The sequence below is a fragment of the Nannospalax galili genome, unplaced genomic scaffold (assembly GCF_000622305.1).
Source record: "Nannospalax galili isolate Female #2095 unplaced genomic scaffold, S.galili_v1.0 scaffold307, whole genome shotgun sequence".
NCBI lineage: Eukaryota > Metazoa > Chordata > Mammalia > Rodentia > Spalacidae > Nannospalax > Nannospalax galili.
In genome coordinates this window covers 7,243,255-7,262,122 of record NW_008359625.1, presented here as the reverse complement: position 1 = coordinate 7,262,122, position 18,868 = coordinate 7,243,255, and the positions used below count along the sequence as shown (strand labels likewise).

At 39.5% G+C, this 18,868-nt stretch overlaps 1 protein-coding gene across 4 annotated transcripts in view; it reads right to left on the bottom strand.

Moving 5' to 3' along the window:
* Positions 1-310: 310 nt before the first annotated feature.
* The window catches only part of Wee2 (WEE1 homolog 2), a 35,161-nt gene continuing 16,603 nt past the window's right edge, over positions 311-18,868 (bottom strand). For 3 of the 4 annotated variants that reach the window (XM_029558838.1, XM_029558840.1, XM_029558841.1), the window contains 8 exons: positions 15,698-15,870; positions 13,343-13,464; positions 8,160-8,306; positions 7,189-7,296; positions 6,977-7,062; positions 5,867-6,037; positions 3,067-3,209; positions 311-1,294 (listed from right to left, as the gene is read on the bottom strand). In XM_029558838.1, the coding sequence (XP_029414698.1) occupies positions 1,132-1,294; positions 3,067-3,209; positions 5,867-6,037; positions 6,977-7,062; positions 7,189-7,296; positions 8,160-8,306; positions 13,343-13,464; positions 15,698-15,870 (1,113 nt within the window). In that variant the 3' untranslated portion in view covers positions 311-1,131. The remainder of the gene's footprint in view (positions 1,295-3,066; positions 3,210-5,866; positions 6,038-6,976; positions 7,063-7,188; positions 7,297-8,159; positions 8,307-13,342; positions 13,465-15,697; positions 15,871-18,868) is intronic. The other variant, XM_029558839.1, reaches the window with a different exon arrangement.

Sequence of the window (18,868 nt, the reverse complement as noted above, 5' to 3'; positions counted from 1 at the left end):
AATGGTATGAGGGTTTATTTAACAAAAAAATGTAGCTTCTAAAAATGAAGGGAAAGGGAAGAAAATTAGCAGAAAAGCTATCATCAGGTTGCCCAGTAAAATGACAAAAAGAAGTCAACTGCAAATACATTTATAGCCAACATTTTATAACCACTACAGATTTTGGACCCGTGCAATTGGACTTGTGAAATTGGGTATGGACACCAAGACATGTTACTGACCTACTGGGTTCTCTCATAAAAACTCCAACATAAATTTTACATTCTTTTTCTATATTATGAAGAAGAGTGCTTTACCCATGTTTGGCTTTGGACAAGATAAAAATCTTTATTTACAAATATTCTATCCCTTTAAAATCAACACAGAAAAGGATTTGGCTAAAATCATAGGAAACAAAGACAGATTCTGCTAAAATCAGGAGACCCTGGTGATGTCCAAACACTCAGAAGCAATCAAAATCATCCATAAAAGGGTTAGGACCCATGGAGAATAGCTACATCAGATTTCCTTTGGCCCCTCTGCCTCCATTGATTTTGTTTCACAAGTTAATAAGCAGCTCAGGAATGTCCACATTGTATTCTTATCTCTAACCATTTCACATAATGATAACGTTTTTTTTTTAATAATACAGCAGATAAGAGATTGTGTGCATCTGGAAAAATGTATTAGGAAAATTACTTGCTCCAAGGAGCTGGGAATTCTAGGAGTAGCATGTAACTTGGGAAGCACTGTTGGAATACAGGCACTTTGTACTGTAACCTGGTACTGAAAGCTATATTTTATTCCTTTCTATGTACAGGGAAAGTTCCTGGATCTCTCATGAAGAATTAGTAATGGCAGCTTCTTAATCCAAGACAAAGGGTGTCTTCTTTCAACTCAAAGGCATGTTTTCTCATTCTTCATCAGTTCTCATTAGATGGCACTAGAAATACAACAGAGAAGAGAAGTGCCTAGTAACTATTATATATGAGACCACTGCTAATAAGAAGCCTTGGATGCTTCATGACCTTGGGTATAGATGCGAATTAAGATGGCTTTTGAAACCTTTGGATATTAAAGTTGGTTATTTTTTCCATTACATAGAAGGTTTCTGAAGTGGTTTGACAAAAGGCTCGCTGTGTGAAATGATACTTATGGGGAAGATTCCCCACAGGTGAAGCTTGAAGACTTCCTATTCATTCCTCCTACCAGGTATTTTGTGCTTCTTGATCCTGTGTGGGCCCCAGAGGTCCCAGGATCACCACTCTGGGTGTCTCCCTGGGGGTACTGGGCCTGTTGGACTTCTCTCAGTTCTCTGAAATGAAAGAGGAAGGCATAGGTTACTTCTCTCCTGGTTATAGATAGTATTTATGATCACAGCTAATATAGAGAATAGTCTTTTTACTTTAGTTTTACAAAATCAAGCCTGAATATGCAGAATAGAAAATTCAGTTCTTATGATTATGACTATCATTAAAAAGGTGACACTGGGGGCTGGTGATGGCTCAGTGGTTTAGAGCACAGGCAGCTCTTGCAGAGGACCCAGATTCAGTTCCTGAAACTCACATGGTGGCTAACAATCATCCATAACTCCAGTTCCAGGGCATCTGACAACCTCTTCTGATCTCTGAGGGTACTACATGACACAGGTGCAATTACATACATGCAATACACATACACATAAAGTAAATAAGTATTTTTTAAAAAGGTTGACACATGTATGTCATGACACATAAATGGGTCATAAATTACCTATAAAATTAAAATGTTAAGTGAACAGTTTCAGGCTAAATATGAGAACTACGGGATCAGCAAATCACAGCTCCTGGATAATATCTGGCTTACCATTGATTACTATAAATAAAGTCTTATTGGAACACAGTAACTCATTTATATATGCTATATATATTATACAACATATATTCAATGGTTGTTTTTACACAACAGTGGCAGAGTTGAGTCAGTATAGCAGAAATCATACCACCTACAAAACATAAAATATGTAGAACAAGATTACCACCCCCTAGTTTGGACAGTTTCAAGATGTCATCTGCCCCATCACTGGGGTAAATGCCCATCACATGTATTGAATGATGACAGACACTTGTACCTCGAGATTGGCTTCATGTAACATGTATGCCTCACCTTCACAGGCATTTAGTTCTTATAATACTTCGTGGTTTATTATCTAAAACAATAAAACTCAAGAAGAGTAAAAAGAAAAGCGTGAAATGGTTTGTTGGGAATTATCTCCCTGATTAAAATCTGGAAGTCTTGAATATGTATAACCAAAAGATCAGGTTGGTGACTTTTCAGGTTTGCAAGGTAGTCTTTCCTAGATGGATTCTGTAGCTAAGAGAAGTTGAACTTCTAAGCCTATCTCAAGAAAGTACCATACTTAATTCCCTTTTTATTTTCAACAGTATACACTATATGCAATAATTGCCAAAGAATCCCTTCAGAATACTACTTCAACATCGTTGCCTGACCTCTTCCAACCTTACCCAACATAATTCTTATTTGTTTCATAAATAGATTAATAACTGAACACGTATGTGAATACAGGCCAACATCAATGAAAGATAAATTGCCTTCTTTGCTCAGAAAAACATGTCTTCCTCTAAACACCGACCAAGACAGGATGTCTGCCTCCCGTCCTACAACTTAGTGGCTTTCTAAAGTAGGTCTCTACTCATCTAAGGTTTCTAAAACAGGTCTCCACTTACCTTACCTAAGGTTATCTTGGGTTCTCACCACCCGATACTTTAATACCTGCTGTCCCTCAGAATCCAAGATTCCTTCACTGCTTAGACTCCCTCGACTCCCTCGACCACCTCCTTGCTGCTTCTGTATTAAATGGAATTTTCTCTCAAGCTGCCTAGTCACAGAGCTGCCTAGTCCTGTGCTACAAAACAACAACAACAACAAAAAAAACCATTTTGCCTAACTCCTTGTAGGCAGAGGGTATGTATCACAATATAGAATATGTGTAAACTTGAATCCATAGATATATAGCAGACCAGACCAGTCCTACCATTGTGAGTGGTTCAAGTAGATCCTTTGTTGATTCTAACAACTAAAATCTACCTTTCCAATGTGGCTATCTTGGACTTTTCCAAGTTCAGTTGCTGCTGGAGTTCCTCTGTTTTCTCCAGGAAGGGCCGGAGAACTCTACTTCTCGCCAGAGCTACTGCGGAAGGTCTCTCCTCTGGATCAGGATGGATCATGTTCTGGTGATAGACATAGGACCAAGGGAAGAACACAGAGTTTTCACTATTGGGAATCTCTCCCCACTCAAGTGAACTCTGGTACCGTTCAACCTCTGCTGGTGGATAGAACACAGAGTTTTCACTATTGGGAATCTCTCCCCACTCAAGTGAACTCTGGTACCGTTCAACCTCTGCTGGTGGATTTTGTAAATAGCTTCTCCTCCTTGGTGAGAACTGCTCTACCTGGAAGGATTGTCCCTATCACTAACATCAATCAGTTGTCTGTATCTTTGACTTGGCTTTAATTATCATATTTGAAAGCTAGTTGGTTTGCTGATTAACTAGTCTTAACAGTTTAATTTTAAAGAGGGAACATATGGCACTACATAAAAAAGTGTTAAGTTATGGGGCTGGAGAGATGGCTCAGTGGTTAAGAACACTGGTTGTTCTTGCAGAAGATCGGGTTGGAATCCCAGCACCCACATGGCAGCTAACAACTGTCCGTAACTCCAGTTCAAGGGGATCCAACAGCCTTTTCTGACCTCCTCGGGCATTGCACGACACAGGTGCACTTACCTACATGCAGGCAATACAGCATACACATAAAATTAAAAATAAGTAAATTTTTTTTAAACTGTTCAGTTACTGGAAGGGTCAAAACCAAAACCCAGTTCCCCCAAGTCAGCTCAGCCCGCTTTCCCTTTGTTGTGCTCCCTTTCTACCCAAGGACCCACTATGAAACACACCTAAAAGATTTACCTCAGGACAGAAGAGATCTGTAACCTATGGTGATTGAAATATGGTAGAATTGCCATATAATGAATATTATCTGTGTCTCTATATGTGTAATTAATGATGTCATGTAATGACAAATACGTACAACTTTCCATAGCACTCTATCGGGGGCCGAGTTCAGAGCCAGCACCACTATTTACTTTGTGAACTTCCATGCAGCTTACTTTATCTTACCTGAAATTTGGGATAATGATGTTCTCCTTGGACTGCTGCAAGGGTTATGTCAACTAACATAAACACAGTGTTACACAGCACAGAGCCAGCCTTTAGGGACTAAGAATGAACTAAATCTAAGAGCTCTTTACATATGTATGATTGATGATTAGGCTATGAACAAAGAGCAAAGTGAGGAAAGGGTTGCCTCTTCAGGAAAGCAAAGTGTAGAAGAAGGAAAAATGTGTAACTGCATTTGAAGTTTGTTAGGTAAACCATGAAACTCAAGTGTAATGTCCAGGTAGGTTTTTTTCTTCATTCATTCATTTACTAATTTCTTTTTTAAGCATTTAAAATTGTTTTAATTTATTTTTAATTTTATGTGTATGAATGTTTTGCCTGAATGTAAGTGCACCCATGTCGTACAGTGCCTGTGGAAGCCAGAAGAGGGTGTTGGATCCCCTGGAACTGGAGTTACAGATAGTTGTTAGCTGCCATGTGGGTGCTGAAAACCAAACCCAGGTCCTCTGGAAAAACAGACAGTGCTGTTTAACTGCCGAGCCGTCTGTGTAGCCCCAGAAGTAGGTATTTCTGACGCAATTTCAGTGATTCTAGCCAACCTTGTTTTCTAACCCATGATTTTTTGGTTTTTGGTTTGAGCTTTTCTTGGTGTGATTTAATTGTGCTTCATGGTCCTGTCAAGTTGTTGGATTTTTGTTGGTTTTGTTTGTAGCTGCCTTTGTTTCAGCCAATCTTCCTTTCATTAGCCCTCATTGGCTACAAATAACACAGGGATGAATGTGGTGAGTCTGCTGTTACCTTTAATCCCAGGCCTCGGGAGGCAGAGGTGGGTGGATTTCTGTGAGTCTGAGGTTAGCCTGATCTACATAGTGAGTTCCAGGCCAGCCAGGGCTACACGGTGAGATGTTATCTTATGAAAGGAAGAAGGCAGGAGGCTAGAGGAGGAGGACACAGAATTTTGAATTGGCATTCTGCCTTTTTTTCCAGCAGTTCAAGTAATTGGTGCTATTGTTGATTACCAGTAAAGCTGCTTTTACTTTTAAAGATATACGTGAAATGATTGCTTTAGAAATCTCATCACTGTTACCATTGGGAATAGTGGAAACCCTGAAGCAAAAGGGGAAAGACCAAGTTTGAGATTCGATTAACCAATTATTAAGTCACTACAAGAATCAGATAGCCCCTGTAAGCTTTGAATTTCTCCCCTCTGAAGAATAAGGTGCCACCTGCCATTTTACGGGGTTACTAGGAAGAGCAAATAAAAAGTGTTCACAGCAGGATATTTTAGTACTTTGACAGGAAAGGTTGAGTTTACTTAAGAAGCTTTTGATCCATCCTGTGTCTTACCTGGGCTTCCTACACCCTTTCTCCTTCTGTTCATGGCCCTGCCAAATTTTCAGTTACCTAAAGCCTGCCCTCCCCTCCACTTGTTATCACATTAAAGGAATTAAATATTTCATCTTCATCTCATAAGAGATGTCACCTTGGGCTGGAGAGATGGTTCAGTGGTTAAGAGCACTGACTGTTCTTGCAGAGGACCCAGGTTCAATTCCCAGCACCTACATGGCAGCTAACAACCATCTGTAACTCCAGTTCAGGGGATCTGGTACCTTCTGACCTCCACGGGCATTGCACTTACACACATGCAGGCAATACACTCATACACATAAAATAAAAATAATAAAATATTTTTTTAAAAGAGATATCACCTTGAGTAAACTGTAAAAGTCTTCTGAGAGTGCCTGAGGAATGTCCGGAAAGTTACCCTTGCGGATATGATGCCACAGATCACCATTGATGGGCAGTGACTCTGCTCCTGCAGCCACAGCAATAGTTAACCCCAAGGCAAATATGTCTGCTTTGGAAAGGTGTTGATAATTCTACAAAACAGGGCACAGGAAGGCCCATTAATCTGCCAAGAAGAGTTAAGTCTAGACTACAGTGCCATTACTAGGAGAGAGAGGTACAAGGCCACATAAGCTGTCAAAATTATGGGAAAAATTACACGTACTATAGTTGATGGTTTATTTCTAAGACACTAAAGGGAACATAAACACACTTTAAGCCTAGGTCAGAACTCAACAGACCACCTAGAAGTTAGGAAGTAACTAAGGGGGATAATATGATAAAAACAGGTTGGACAAATCCAACCTTCCTACTATGCCGTCCATGAGCCTAGGAAGTTTTAAGCGTGAGGAACCTTTAGAAAGGACTATATGGTACTGATTCATCCTTGATAGAGACAGCTTTTCCATGCTTTTTGGAAATTTCTTTATGGTATTTGATCTCTCAGTGGGAAAAAAAAGACAATATTTGTTAGAAGTATAAAATATCTGTTCTCCATTTGGGGGCACTATGAGCCTTCATTTGAGAGTCCAAGGTTCAGTGGGTTATAAGATACCCAGCACACCTGTAGTCCCAGCTACTTGGGAAGCTAGGGCAGGAAAATCACCAGTTTGAGGCCAAGCTAGGCAACATAGCAAGATCTTGTCTCAAAAAATATATACAAAACTGGGAGTGGAGAGAAGGGTCAGAAGTTAAGAGCACTGGCTGCTCTTGCAGAGGACCAGGGTTTGGTTCCAGCGACCACCTGGCAGGTAACATCTATAACTCCAGTTCCAGGGAATCCAACACTCTCCTAGTCTCTGTGGGCATTGTATACACATTGTACACTTACATACATGCAAGCAAAACACTCATGCATGTGAAATTAAAATATTACACACAGATGCGCCCATGCATGAACGCACATGCATGCACATGTGCACACAACACACTAAAAACTGGGAAAAAATACTCCTCACTTCCATAATCTATACCTCTTGCAAAATCTCATTAGCCAGGAAACGACTGTCCCCTTCTTCGACATTGGGATGACTAATTGATGTCACATGGCCCAGGTCACCTTTAAAAAAGAAAGAAGGGTGGTTCTTCAAGAGTACATCTTTCTTGGAAATGGAATAAATATAGTTACTTATAAATAAATCAGTTTTATAGGCTAATACACTGAAGGGGTAGAAAACAGACTCACCAATTTTATACATCACACTGGCAGAGAGAAACCAATCAGCTTCATTTTCAACCTCTTCTGGGCCTCCAGGAGAGTCACTTTGCATCTTATAGCAAATAAATATGTTACCTTAAAGACAAAATCAGGATAGATGAAGTAATGATTCCTGGGCCAGGCCTACTCCCCAGGCATCCTTTGTGATGAAGACATTCCAGCTTCCCCACTTCTGTGTGGCTGTAGAGAGACTACCAGGCTTTAATACTTTTTGTGTAATCTCTCACATCACATTGTCAGTGATGGGCAACATCTGTTTAAATTAAACAGACCTCATGCATTCCCCATCATCCTTTGGAGATCATGGGCACAGGATACTGCTGTCTCAAAATAAACAAAAACCTCAAAATGACTTATCCTTAGGTTTCACATTAAAAATTGGTAAAGCCATTCATTTCTGTTCACCCTGATTAGGGCTGACTTAGAAAAACACATTACTAGTTGCAAACACAATCAGAATGTAGACAACATACTATCACCTGTGTGGTAAATTAATATATAGTTTGATATTTTGCCCTCTATATGAGAAAGCATCTTTTTCCTTTGTGTCCCCTGGGCCTAAGGGGAACTGGTTAAAGAAAGCTTGACTGAAGGCTGGCTCAGTGAGCACTGGCTGCTCTTGCAGAGGACCTCGATTTGGTTCCCAACACCCACATGGCAGCTAACAACCATCTGTAACTGCAGTTCCAGGGGATCTGGCACCCTCTTCTGATGTTCATGGGCATTGTGTGCACAGGTACACTTACCTACATGTAGGCAAAATACTCATACACGTAAAAATAAATAATTTTTAAAAGATATTTTACTAAATTTGCTATGGAGAACAAATTCTTCCAGAAAATACTATCTTTGGTATTGAAGACATGCTGATGGAGATTTTCATAATGGTGTGACAAAAGGTAAAATATGGCAGAATAATAGGAAAAAGCTGTACTTACTGGGTTTGATGTCCAGGTGTGCCATGCCAGAGTTGTGGATATACTTAAGCCCCAAGGCAATCTGTAGAAGGATATCTTTGAGTTCGGGCTCTTGGAAATGATTGCCAGATTTAGCATTTTCAGATACAGCAGCTTGCAAGCTCCCACCTGGGGGTAGAAGGAAAAATAGAGAATAGCCCAACAGAAGGAGAAAATAGGTATGAGATTTACAGATGGAAAAGGCACAGTAAATGTTCATGAATGATGTCTACAAATCTAAGTTAATTCAGTGTCAATACAAAGGATAACAAGATCATTATACCATAAGTATGTGAGAAAGAATTGCAGGCATCTTAAAGAGGAAAATAAAATTCTAGTGTTTCAAAATGTAGCCCCACAGCCTCAAGTATGTGGCAACTAAAACTCTAAGAGTTTTACCTAATTATTAACCAGAGATCAATCAGACCTACTCAGACGGTTAGCCCATGTCAGTGTCAGACTAGTAGTTATAGCCACCAGTAATTTTAATATGATTCTTGTAATGGTTGCTGACTAGGAAAATTTAAAAGCTCTATGTTTCCCTGAATCTTATTTCAGCCACAGTATTTGTATATCACTATAGATGATCTTTGTCATCAATAAAATCTAAGTCCTGGATTCATATAACTACCTGGTCCCAGATGTTCATCCTAAGATGTTAGAATGTTCCTGGGTACTTTAATTAATTAGTGTTCATTAACATGTTCTTCAAATTACTGTGACCTGACTCCCAATTATAAAGTCTACAAGATCTGCCCATCAAGAACAACAGGATCTGAAATGGTAATAGAAATGTTAAGGCCCAGCATGGTGGCATATCCCTTTAATCCGAGCACTCAGGAAGCAGAGGCAAATGGACTTCTGTGAGATCAAGGCCTGCATAGTCTATATAGTAAATTCAGGGCCACCTGGGGCTGCAGGGAGACCTAAAAAAAAAAAAAAAAAAAAAAAAAAAAAAAAAAAAACAAGTCTGTGCTTAAAAGTATCCTGTGTAAATTTTAGAGATCCATCTGTCATGCTAAAATAACTAAGTTTAGAAGAAATTCACTCCCATTCAGTACATACAAAGGACTACCAAAGTTTTAATTTCTCTAGGTGGCATGGACTATAGATGACTTATAGAAAGTAGTGGAAACATTTTAGATTTTGGTAAAAATGAAGTCACACTGAGACAAATTTGCAGGTGAGACTATGACATGTCAGCAGGAAGCAGAGACCTCTCCTGGAGCTCCAACATGGAAGCACCACATCCAGTTCTCACTCCCCTTCTCAAGACCTTCCCAATACATACTTTATGAGTTGAATGTTTGTTCTGGCAACAGAGAAAAGAAAAAATAAGCCAAAGACCTCTTTAAAGTATGGAAACTTTCTGGGGGTATTTAGGAATCCTTAGGAAATAAACAAAGCTACATCTTCTGAAAAGAAACATTTACTTAGAAAAAGGTAACCAGACCCATGTTATCACCACTTTTAAATATTTACAAGCGCTTTAAGATTAAAGTTATCGAAGCAGCAACTAATAGAAGTTACTGAACAGTACTCATTTACACAGAAATGTTAGAATGTTGTTATTTTGCTGCAGCTAAAGTTAATTGTGCTCTTCCATAAGAAGCAGACAACTGTTCTTTAGTGTCAACAAGTCTGTGTTTACAGGCAATACTGGAGGAACTATGAGCCTCAGCCCTGTTAATCTCATAACCAGACCCATAACTCCATGGCCCAAGGGTCCCTGGAAGTGGCTTCTGGAGCTCAAGCCCTGCACACCAGGCAGTAGGAAACACCAACTCTTGGGGGCCCTTCTGAAGCTGTCTTTGCAAAGTGGATTGCTGAGCTCCTCCTTCAAGGTCAAATAGGGGCAACTTTATCCTCTTGGCAGAAAGAAAACTTTTAAAAGGTTTTGTTTTCCTCTCTGCAAACAAAGAGCAAACAACTTCTAATAATGAAATGTAAAAAGCAGGTTTACAGTTCGACAGGATATTTCATTCAGATGTTTATAGTCTCACAATCTTCATTTTATAGTGCCATTTAGAATATTAATATATCTTTCTGCTAGCAAAGTTGTTTTTTGTTTATTTAATGGACAAATACAATCATTATTCATGGCATTCCACACAGGATTCTGACACTGACATGTCATATTATTTAAACAATTAGAACAAGGAGTTGGCTTTGTGGAATTTCAGTGACATCACAGAAAATACTGTCATTAGAGAGAGGTTAATCCAGTAGAACCCTGGGGAGGGGGGCAGAGGAGAGGCTGTTGAATCTTTTGGAGACCCTTTAGATTTCTGAGGCTGATCCAGAAGCGACTTATAAGGCAACTTCACAGGGGTCAGAGAGGAGAGGACATCTGATTGGTTCAGGGCTCAAGAGAAAATATGATTATTAGTCTCTAATAATAGCCATCTAATAGATAATCTCAAGTATCTAAATGACCTAATTTATAATCTAAATTAAAATCATAACTGTATGTGTTCCAGCCTAACTGCTTTGACAGGCTGGGAGGGTGAGCAGTGGGAAGACATGGGGTGAAAAGAAAGAAATGAGAAGGAAGAGAAGGGAATGGAGGAGTGAGGCCTTGGTAGGGATTATATGGGTTGCAAATTGCTAAAGTCAAGATTATGTATCAATGGATGAGTGTTCAGTGGAGGTAATGGACCAATATGATAAAGACAGCATTCCCTGCAACTACCACACCTCATCTGAAAGCTGTCCTCGTAGTCTCCCCACTCCTCATCTTGCTGGTATTTCCTACCGCAGGAATCATTCATATGAATCTGCTGTCTGCTAGGTCAGACCAAATGCCTGCCGCCGTTCCAATGACTGGGTGCCTTCCCTCCAATTTCCTAAGCTCTAGTAATTCTTCCACAAGGTCTAATTCAAGTCTTATCTCCTTTATGAATTTTTATTCACCATTCTTGAATTTTCACCATGCATCAAGTATTAACTCTGTACTAATATTTGATATGTGTTGCTAATTCTCAGAGTTCTTCTGTAATAAACATACCATCCATTTATACAGTGATTTTGAGTGACATCCCAGAATTAATCACACAACTCATGAGCAGCAGAACTGGGCTCTCAACCCAGGTCTTCCCAACTTAAATACCTCGGCCCCTTCCAGTACCCTGTCACATTTCTCTGACTGTTTACCCGTGGCTTTACCAGCTGGCTGTGCATCAGCTTGCTTCTTGTGTAGTCCTAACAGAACGAGCAGAGCAAGGTACTTTGATGGACTTCCTTTCTAGCTCACTCTTGGATAGTTCTCTACTTAGAGTTTAATAAGGGTATTAAGCCCATGGACAGTATTAAAATGCTGAAATGAAATAAAAGATGACTGTAAGGGACTGGAGGGATGGCTCAGTGGTTAAGAGCACTGGCTGCTCTTCCAGAGGACCTGGGTTTGTTTCCCAATACCCACATGGTGACTAACAACTATCCATAACTCTAGTTCCAGGAGAATCTAATACCCTCTTCTAACCATGGGCAGTGCATGCACAGGTGCACTTAACATATATGCAGGCAAAACACTCATACCACATAAAAATTAATAAAAGGTGACTGTAATACGAACAACCTTTCCATCTTACTGTTTTTGAAAATTTTGGAGCTCTTACAGTGTCTCTAAAACATATTAAAATTTTAACTCTGATGATTAATTTTTGTTATTTCATACTCTGTGTTAAAAGCAAAAGGCCATGCAAATAAAATTAATTTTCCTCCTAGAAAAAGGGCCCAAAAAGCAGGGAATTTTGAGTTTTAATAACAAGGAATTAGGAAAAGAAAGTAATTAAGAGAAATCTCAGCCTCTCAATCATAAGCATAAGGAGAGAATCCACCACCCCACCTCCCCAGAAAGACTATCAGAAAGGGGGGGATTCGTGGTGAGTTTATAATAGAAAAAAGCCTACAATGCCATAGGTTAAGGTTACAAGGAAATCTTATCTATAAGGAAACAAGAGAAATGTGAGAAATGTCAAATCATTGTTTGGTAAGATATATGTTCCACCTCCTAGCACATCAATATTATTTACCTACCTACTTGTTCACTCATTTATTTGACTAAGGAGAAGCTTTGTTGACAGTCGCTATCCTCAAAAGCCAGGCTGAAACAGAGGTGGGTTGTTTAAAGATTATTTTTATTTTGTGTATAAGAGTGTTTTGCCTGCATGTATGTAAGTGCACCAGATGTGTGCAATACCTTCGGAGTGTATCAGATCGAGTGGAGCTGGAGTGGTCATATGGGTTCTGGGAATCAAACCTGGGTCCTTTGCAAGAGCAGTTCATACTCAGCCACTGAGCCACCTCTCCAGACCCACAGATTACACCACTAAAGAAACCGCATGGATGTGGAAATTTTTCAAATATTACTGATCAGAATATGGATTATTACTCCTCAAATGAGGGGAAAATATATTCCATTTATGGTACTTTTCCTTTTCTACTTTACTCTTCTACCTCTGAACATTTTGATAACAAATATTTCTAAGGTTAACACCATAGAGTTGCTACTCTTTCATCGTGGATGTTAAACCTAAAGACTACACTTTACAATCTAAATAGCCCAGAAAAAAACATGGTGCTGGTTAATATATATGCACAATCTTGAAGGACCTAGAAAAATATACCTGAAGTTACCAAGTTTGGTTCCAGCACTGACCCCAGGCATGTACTCTGGTGAGGACAATGACATTCAAGAGTCTGGAGCAGCAAGGGACATGAATAACCCCTCGGGAATCCAATGAAAAATTATTCAAAAGTTGTCTGTATACCAAAGATATCATTAGGAACTCTACCCCAGCATCCCCCAGATGGTTTATACTTTTCAGAATACCCAGCAAATGGCCAAAGTATTGCTTAAACTAGTATGGTTAAAAAAAAACTTCTTTCAGTGTAAGTTAAACTATGAAGGGAGCAAGAGCTTCTGTGTAGTAACTACACACTAGCTTTGAATGAATTGTGTGTGCATGTGTGTGCGTATGTGTGTACATACATACCTATGCCTGGAAATTCCTCTTCAACTCAACTACGTTCTTAAGCACTCTGATTCTAAGCACAGACATTTAGGTATGACTGATATCTGTGGCTTAAACTATGGGGTGGCAGGTTTATTTCTGAATATTTAAAAAGTTCACCCTCCTTTCTGTATTGGTCCACATACTTACCATTACAGTATTCATTCTGAATGATCACGTGATTGTCTTCTGCCCATGAGGAATAGTAACGTACCACATGGGGGTGATGTCCAAGTACTGCATGAGCATAAACTTCATGCAAATCCAAATTCCTAAGGGACAGAACAGTATTGAGAAAAAAAATGATAACATATAGCTTGTTTTAAAAGGAAAAGCTATGAAGTATTAACAATGGCAGAACACTTATCTAGTGCCTGCTTCACACTCACTATTTTATCTGTTTCAATCTCCATAGCTACTTGGTAAGATAAAATGGAAAACTTGAAGTAAGGGGTGAGTCCAAGGTCAGTCTAGCTGGTAATGGTAGACCTAAGAGCAGATACTTGGTCAGCCTGGTGCCAGTGTCCATGGCTTATTCACTGGACATGGCACACATACTGTCTCAATAGCAGATAAGATTTGGGTCTTAATTTCTCTGTATCACAAAGGAAAAACCTTAATGGACAAAATAAAAGAAGTCATACACTTGATTGTAGAAACTGATGGGTCTCTGTCTTCACTAGGAAAACTAGGCAGTCATTGGCATCAGTATTAAACAGCCAATCTGATAGAGTCATAGAGACAGCCTTGGGAGACATATTCATTGTGCAATGGGAAATTCCAATGCAAGAAAAGCAAAATATAATCCTTGATGAATATCAGCATAAAAACTAAAGCCTGTAATTTCTGATTCAGAAATGGTCAGCATGGTCAGTACAGATGCAAAGAGTTCTCAGAAGCATTGACTGAATCTGAAAATATTTTTTTCTTTATGATCAAGGAGAAAATGTGAACAATTAGTTCTGGAAGTTAAATGTAAACATTGTTGTATTAGTTACTTTTCTGTTGCTGTGATAAAATACCATGACCAAGTCAACTTATAGAAGGAAGAGTTTATCATGCTTATAGTTCCTGAGGGATATGAGTCCATCATCATAGGGAGGCATGGCAGAGGTGGACCAGAAAGCTGAGCACACATATCTTCAAGCAGGCAGAGGAAGCAGAGAGAGAAACTAGAAACAGGGCAAGGCTTAAGAACTCTCAAAGCCCTCCCCCACTGATATGCTTCCTCCAGCAAGCCCACATCTCCTAAACCTCCACAAACCACGCCACCAAGTGGAGATAATAATTCAAATACTTGGAGCTTATGGGGCACATTCTCATTCAAACCACCACAGTTGTTAATGTTTTTCCTTGCATATAGTCTCAAGCCTGACTAGTGAATGTATTAGTGATATATATACTAGTTAGTTTTTCTTGTCAACTTGATACAAACTAGTCCCCTGGGAAATCAGAACTTCAACTGAGGAATTTCCTAGATCATATTAGCATGTGGGCCTGTCTGTGAAGCATTGTCTTGATTGCTACTTGATGTAGGAGAGCCCAGCCCACTCTGGGCAGTACTATCCCTAGACAGGTGAACCTAGGCTGTATAAAGCAGCCAAGTATGAGCCAGAGAGCAAGCCAGTCAGTAGCTTTCTTCCTAGTTCCTACCTCTGCTCCTGCCTTGTCATCCCTTAATGATGGATAGTGACCTGGACGCATAAGCAGAAATAAATCCTTTCCTCCCCAAGTTGTTTTGGTTGTAGTGTTTATCAGAGCATCAGAAAGAAAACTAAAACAGTACAAAATAGAGATAAACTACCAAGTTATCAGTAACTTTCTACCTGACAATAATATTTCTGATGAACTTAAGTAGTGTGATGGTTTGAATGAAAATGTTCCCCCATAGGCTTCAAGTATTTGGACATTTTGAGGTTTCAGAAGGTGTGGCTGTCCTGAAGGAAGCATGTCACTGGGGGTGGGCTTAGAGAGTTCTTAAGCCTTGCTGGATCTCCAGTTGCCCTCTTGCTTCCTATGCCTGCATGATGATGTGAGAGCTTAGCTTCTGCTGCGTCTGCTCCAGCCACTTCCAGCCACCACGCCTCCCTGTCATGATGGACTGTAATTCCCCTGGAACCGTAAGCTCAAATAAACTCTTCCTTCTATAAATTGCTTTGGTCAGTGTTTCTATCAAGGCAACAGAAAAGTGACTAATACAAGTAGGTACCAGAACACAATTGTATCAGTCCATTATTAAAATGGCAATGAGATCACTAGACAGTAAAAGCCAAGAAATTAAAACAGCATGATCTGAGGTATTTGTGTCGTATTTTAGGAAACACCATTGCTAATCCAGACAACGCAAGAAAGCTATGAATGTGAAGTGACATGCAGTGGTGGGGTTAGCTTTAAAAACAAGCCAGTGGTATGTTTTTAGGGATGTTGGTGGTATTTTGTAAATTATTTTGAAAGCAACAGATCTCCAAATCCAAGTTTGTGCTTCTAGTACTTTACGATACTCACTCATTTGATAATCCTGAAAAGGTTCTCGAAGAGCGCTTTATTGCATAAACGCATCCATCCAGCCGCTTAATGCACTTATAGACTGTACCAAATTCCCCAACGCCAATTTTTTCTACTTCTAAGAATTCTTTTTTGTAGCGGGAAGCCATGTTAGTTTCTTGTAGAACACTTCTCTAAAATATTTCAACAACAAAAAGAATAAATTTAACACTATAAGAAATAAAATGGAGCTATAGTATATTTCCTAAATTACTTTTAAAAAACTATTGAGGAAAATGTAATAGTTTTTTTGTCTGTGTGTCAATATTAACAGCAAAAGTCTTTCTGGCTGGTCACATCTATGTTCTTTGTAACTGTACATACAACTCTGTGCTGTCTTTTGTCATGTGATTTTAAATATTCTTTCCTCCACCTGGTCATACTAGTCTGATGTGGGACACATCTCAAATCCAGAATGCCTGTCCTCCAAATAGGAAACACCAGCAACAAAGCCAAAACCTCCTTTTGACCCTTTCTCTACCGTGCTCAAGGTCTGGGTGCATCTCAAGTCGAATAAAGTTTCTTGTTTCAGTTTGTTGTCACAAAACTCTTAGCCTGGGAAACAAAATTGCCAAATGCATTAATCCACCAGGCATGCTCCTGAATAGTAAACACTCACCCTAGTGGTCAATTATCAGTGTCACTCAGGTTCCAGCTAGTAAGCCATCCAGGGCAAAGCTGAACTCCTTTATCACTTTTCTCCTCTGTAACTTGAAGATCAAAGACTCCTTGGGATACATTTAATATTATAGTATAATACAATATCTTATTATGTATATTATTATACATATTGTATGTTCGTGTGCACTGTTATATATCAGTATAATGTCAACACAAGGAAAATTTTCAGCATACTATTATGATCAAAATCTTCACAACTTTATATGAATCTAAATTCAAAATGATTTAGCTCCCAAATTCATCTCATACCAATGTCCCAATTAGCAAGAATTTTTCTCACCTAACTTCAACAATTTAAAAAAATCTTAACTCTTACTAGCTCATTTTAACATCTAATTCTAGTCGATCCTCATCAGCAAGATCTATAATTTCCATTTCCCTCAGGCAATCTCAAGCTTTGATTCCGCCATCTCTAGGTTTGCTACCCCATCAACTCTCTTTTCAGCCCCTCTACTACTAATAGTTTTGCAAAATGATACCACAGAATCAGAAACTTAGTTGTTCCTCATGAGAAAGTTAAACTTCTGACGACAGGCCCGAAGCCCTTCTACCAGCTGGCACTGAGCACTCTGGCCACCCTATCTTAGCTACTAAACATGCCAGCTCGGCATCCACATCACTACTAACCACTCACCCACACAACCCACCCTCTCTCAGATAGGACCGGTTCTCCTGAAAGTTACTTGTTTTCTTTGCCTAGAATTATCTTTATACGCATCTTTTCTTACAATCTTTCTTCCTACAAAAATCATTTTTTCTGCCTATATAGGCATTAAGTATATGCACACATTTACACATCGCACAAAAGTACATACAAATCCACACATCTTATAGCCTCACATTTATGTGTACACCATTTTGAAATTTCAAAGGTGTTAGTTTCTCATGGGAAATGACTTTTATATACAGATTTTCCCAAATTAATTAATATATTTGGCATCTTATCAAAAGCCAGGAAACAACTTACAAAACATTTTTAAGAATAAAATTCAAAAGATTAAGTAGTGAAGGCATAAGTTTGAAGTATTTGCCTGTGAAAATCAAAAGCCTGCACCATATCCTTCTCTGTGGTGGTTATAACAAGCAAGTGCTGATACTTAAAATATTAACTACAACTGGGTGTGGTGGCCCATACCTGCAATCCTAGCACTCCAGAGGAAGAGGCAGGAGGATCGTAAATTTGAGGCCAGCCTGAGTTATGTGAGATCCTATCTCAAGGGAGAGAGGGGAGGAAAAAAAGAATTGGAAAGGAGAAAGGACAAAAACAACTCACTTATGCAGAAAAGATTTGATTAAGTTTAGTAATTAGTAGTGAACATCCATTCTGTTTGTACCATTCTGACACTAAAATGATGGCAGTTACAGTGCATCTTATTCCATGATTAGCGTGTGACCCATGTGACCATAATATAAAACTGAGTTTTGTACACTGAATACTGAGCAAAGGCATGTTCCCATGCACTCCAAACATCATGATGGCAATTTAATATTCTGACGACTTTATGGCTAACTTGGTCATTCTTCTATTATTGGGTATTTGGTGCCCAATGTTTTCAGCAATTACAATTCTGATGTGATAAACATTTCAGGAACAATGTTTACAGTATTATTTTGTCAGGTTTTACCAAATGAGGAATACTAAAAAGAAGGAACAGATTATAAATATGAACAAATAAGGACACATTTAAAAACCAAGGTTTTATATAATATCTTAATATCATTTTTCTCCATTCCAGTTTTCTACCTGGGGAAGAGAAAGTAGCTTAATTTTCTCATCTCTTCTCTACCCCATGAGTACAGAAATTTTCCCCAGATCAAAAAATAGAAAATTTAAAAATTCTAAAAATTTAGCAATGTACATTTCAGATTCTACCTGCCAAAATAACACTGGCTGAGAGCAGATTCTTGGGAGTAGATTCTACACTCCCTGTAATTCAGCTGCAGTGCACACTACTAAAGCTATAGAGTATTTGTGACAGTGAGAGGAGGGAGGGAGGGAAGGAGGGGAGGGAGGGAGATGAAAGAATAGAAGGAAGGGAGAGAGAGAACTGGACATGGAAGGAGGGAGCAGAAAAGGGTAGGGCAGAGAGGAATGGAGTAGAGGAGGATAAGGGGTAGAGGAAAGGAAGATGAGGGGTAGGTGGGGAAGGATGGCGGGAGGAAAGGGTGAGTAGAAGGATTCGAGAAAAGGGAAAGATGCGCGGGAAGGGTGGAAGTATGGGGGAGGAGAGGGAACAAGAGGAAGGGAGGAGAAAGAAGGGGGGTGATGGGGAGCAAGGAAGAAGGGGAGGAAACAGGAGGAAGGGGAGGAGGGAGGAAGAGGGAGGGGAGAGGAGGGAGGAGGGAGGAAGAGGGAGGGGAGAAGAGGGAGGAGGGAGGAAGAGGGAGGAGAGAGGAGGGAGGAAGAGTGAGGAGAGAGGAGGGAGGAAGAGGAAGGGGAGAGGAGGTAGG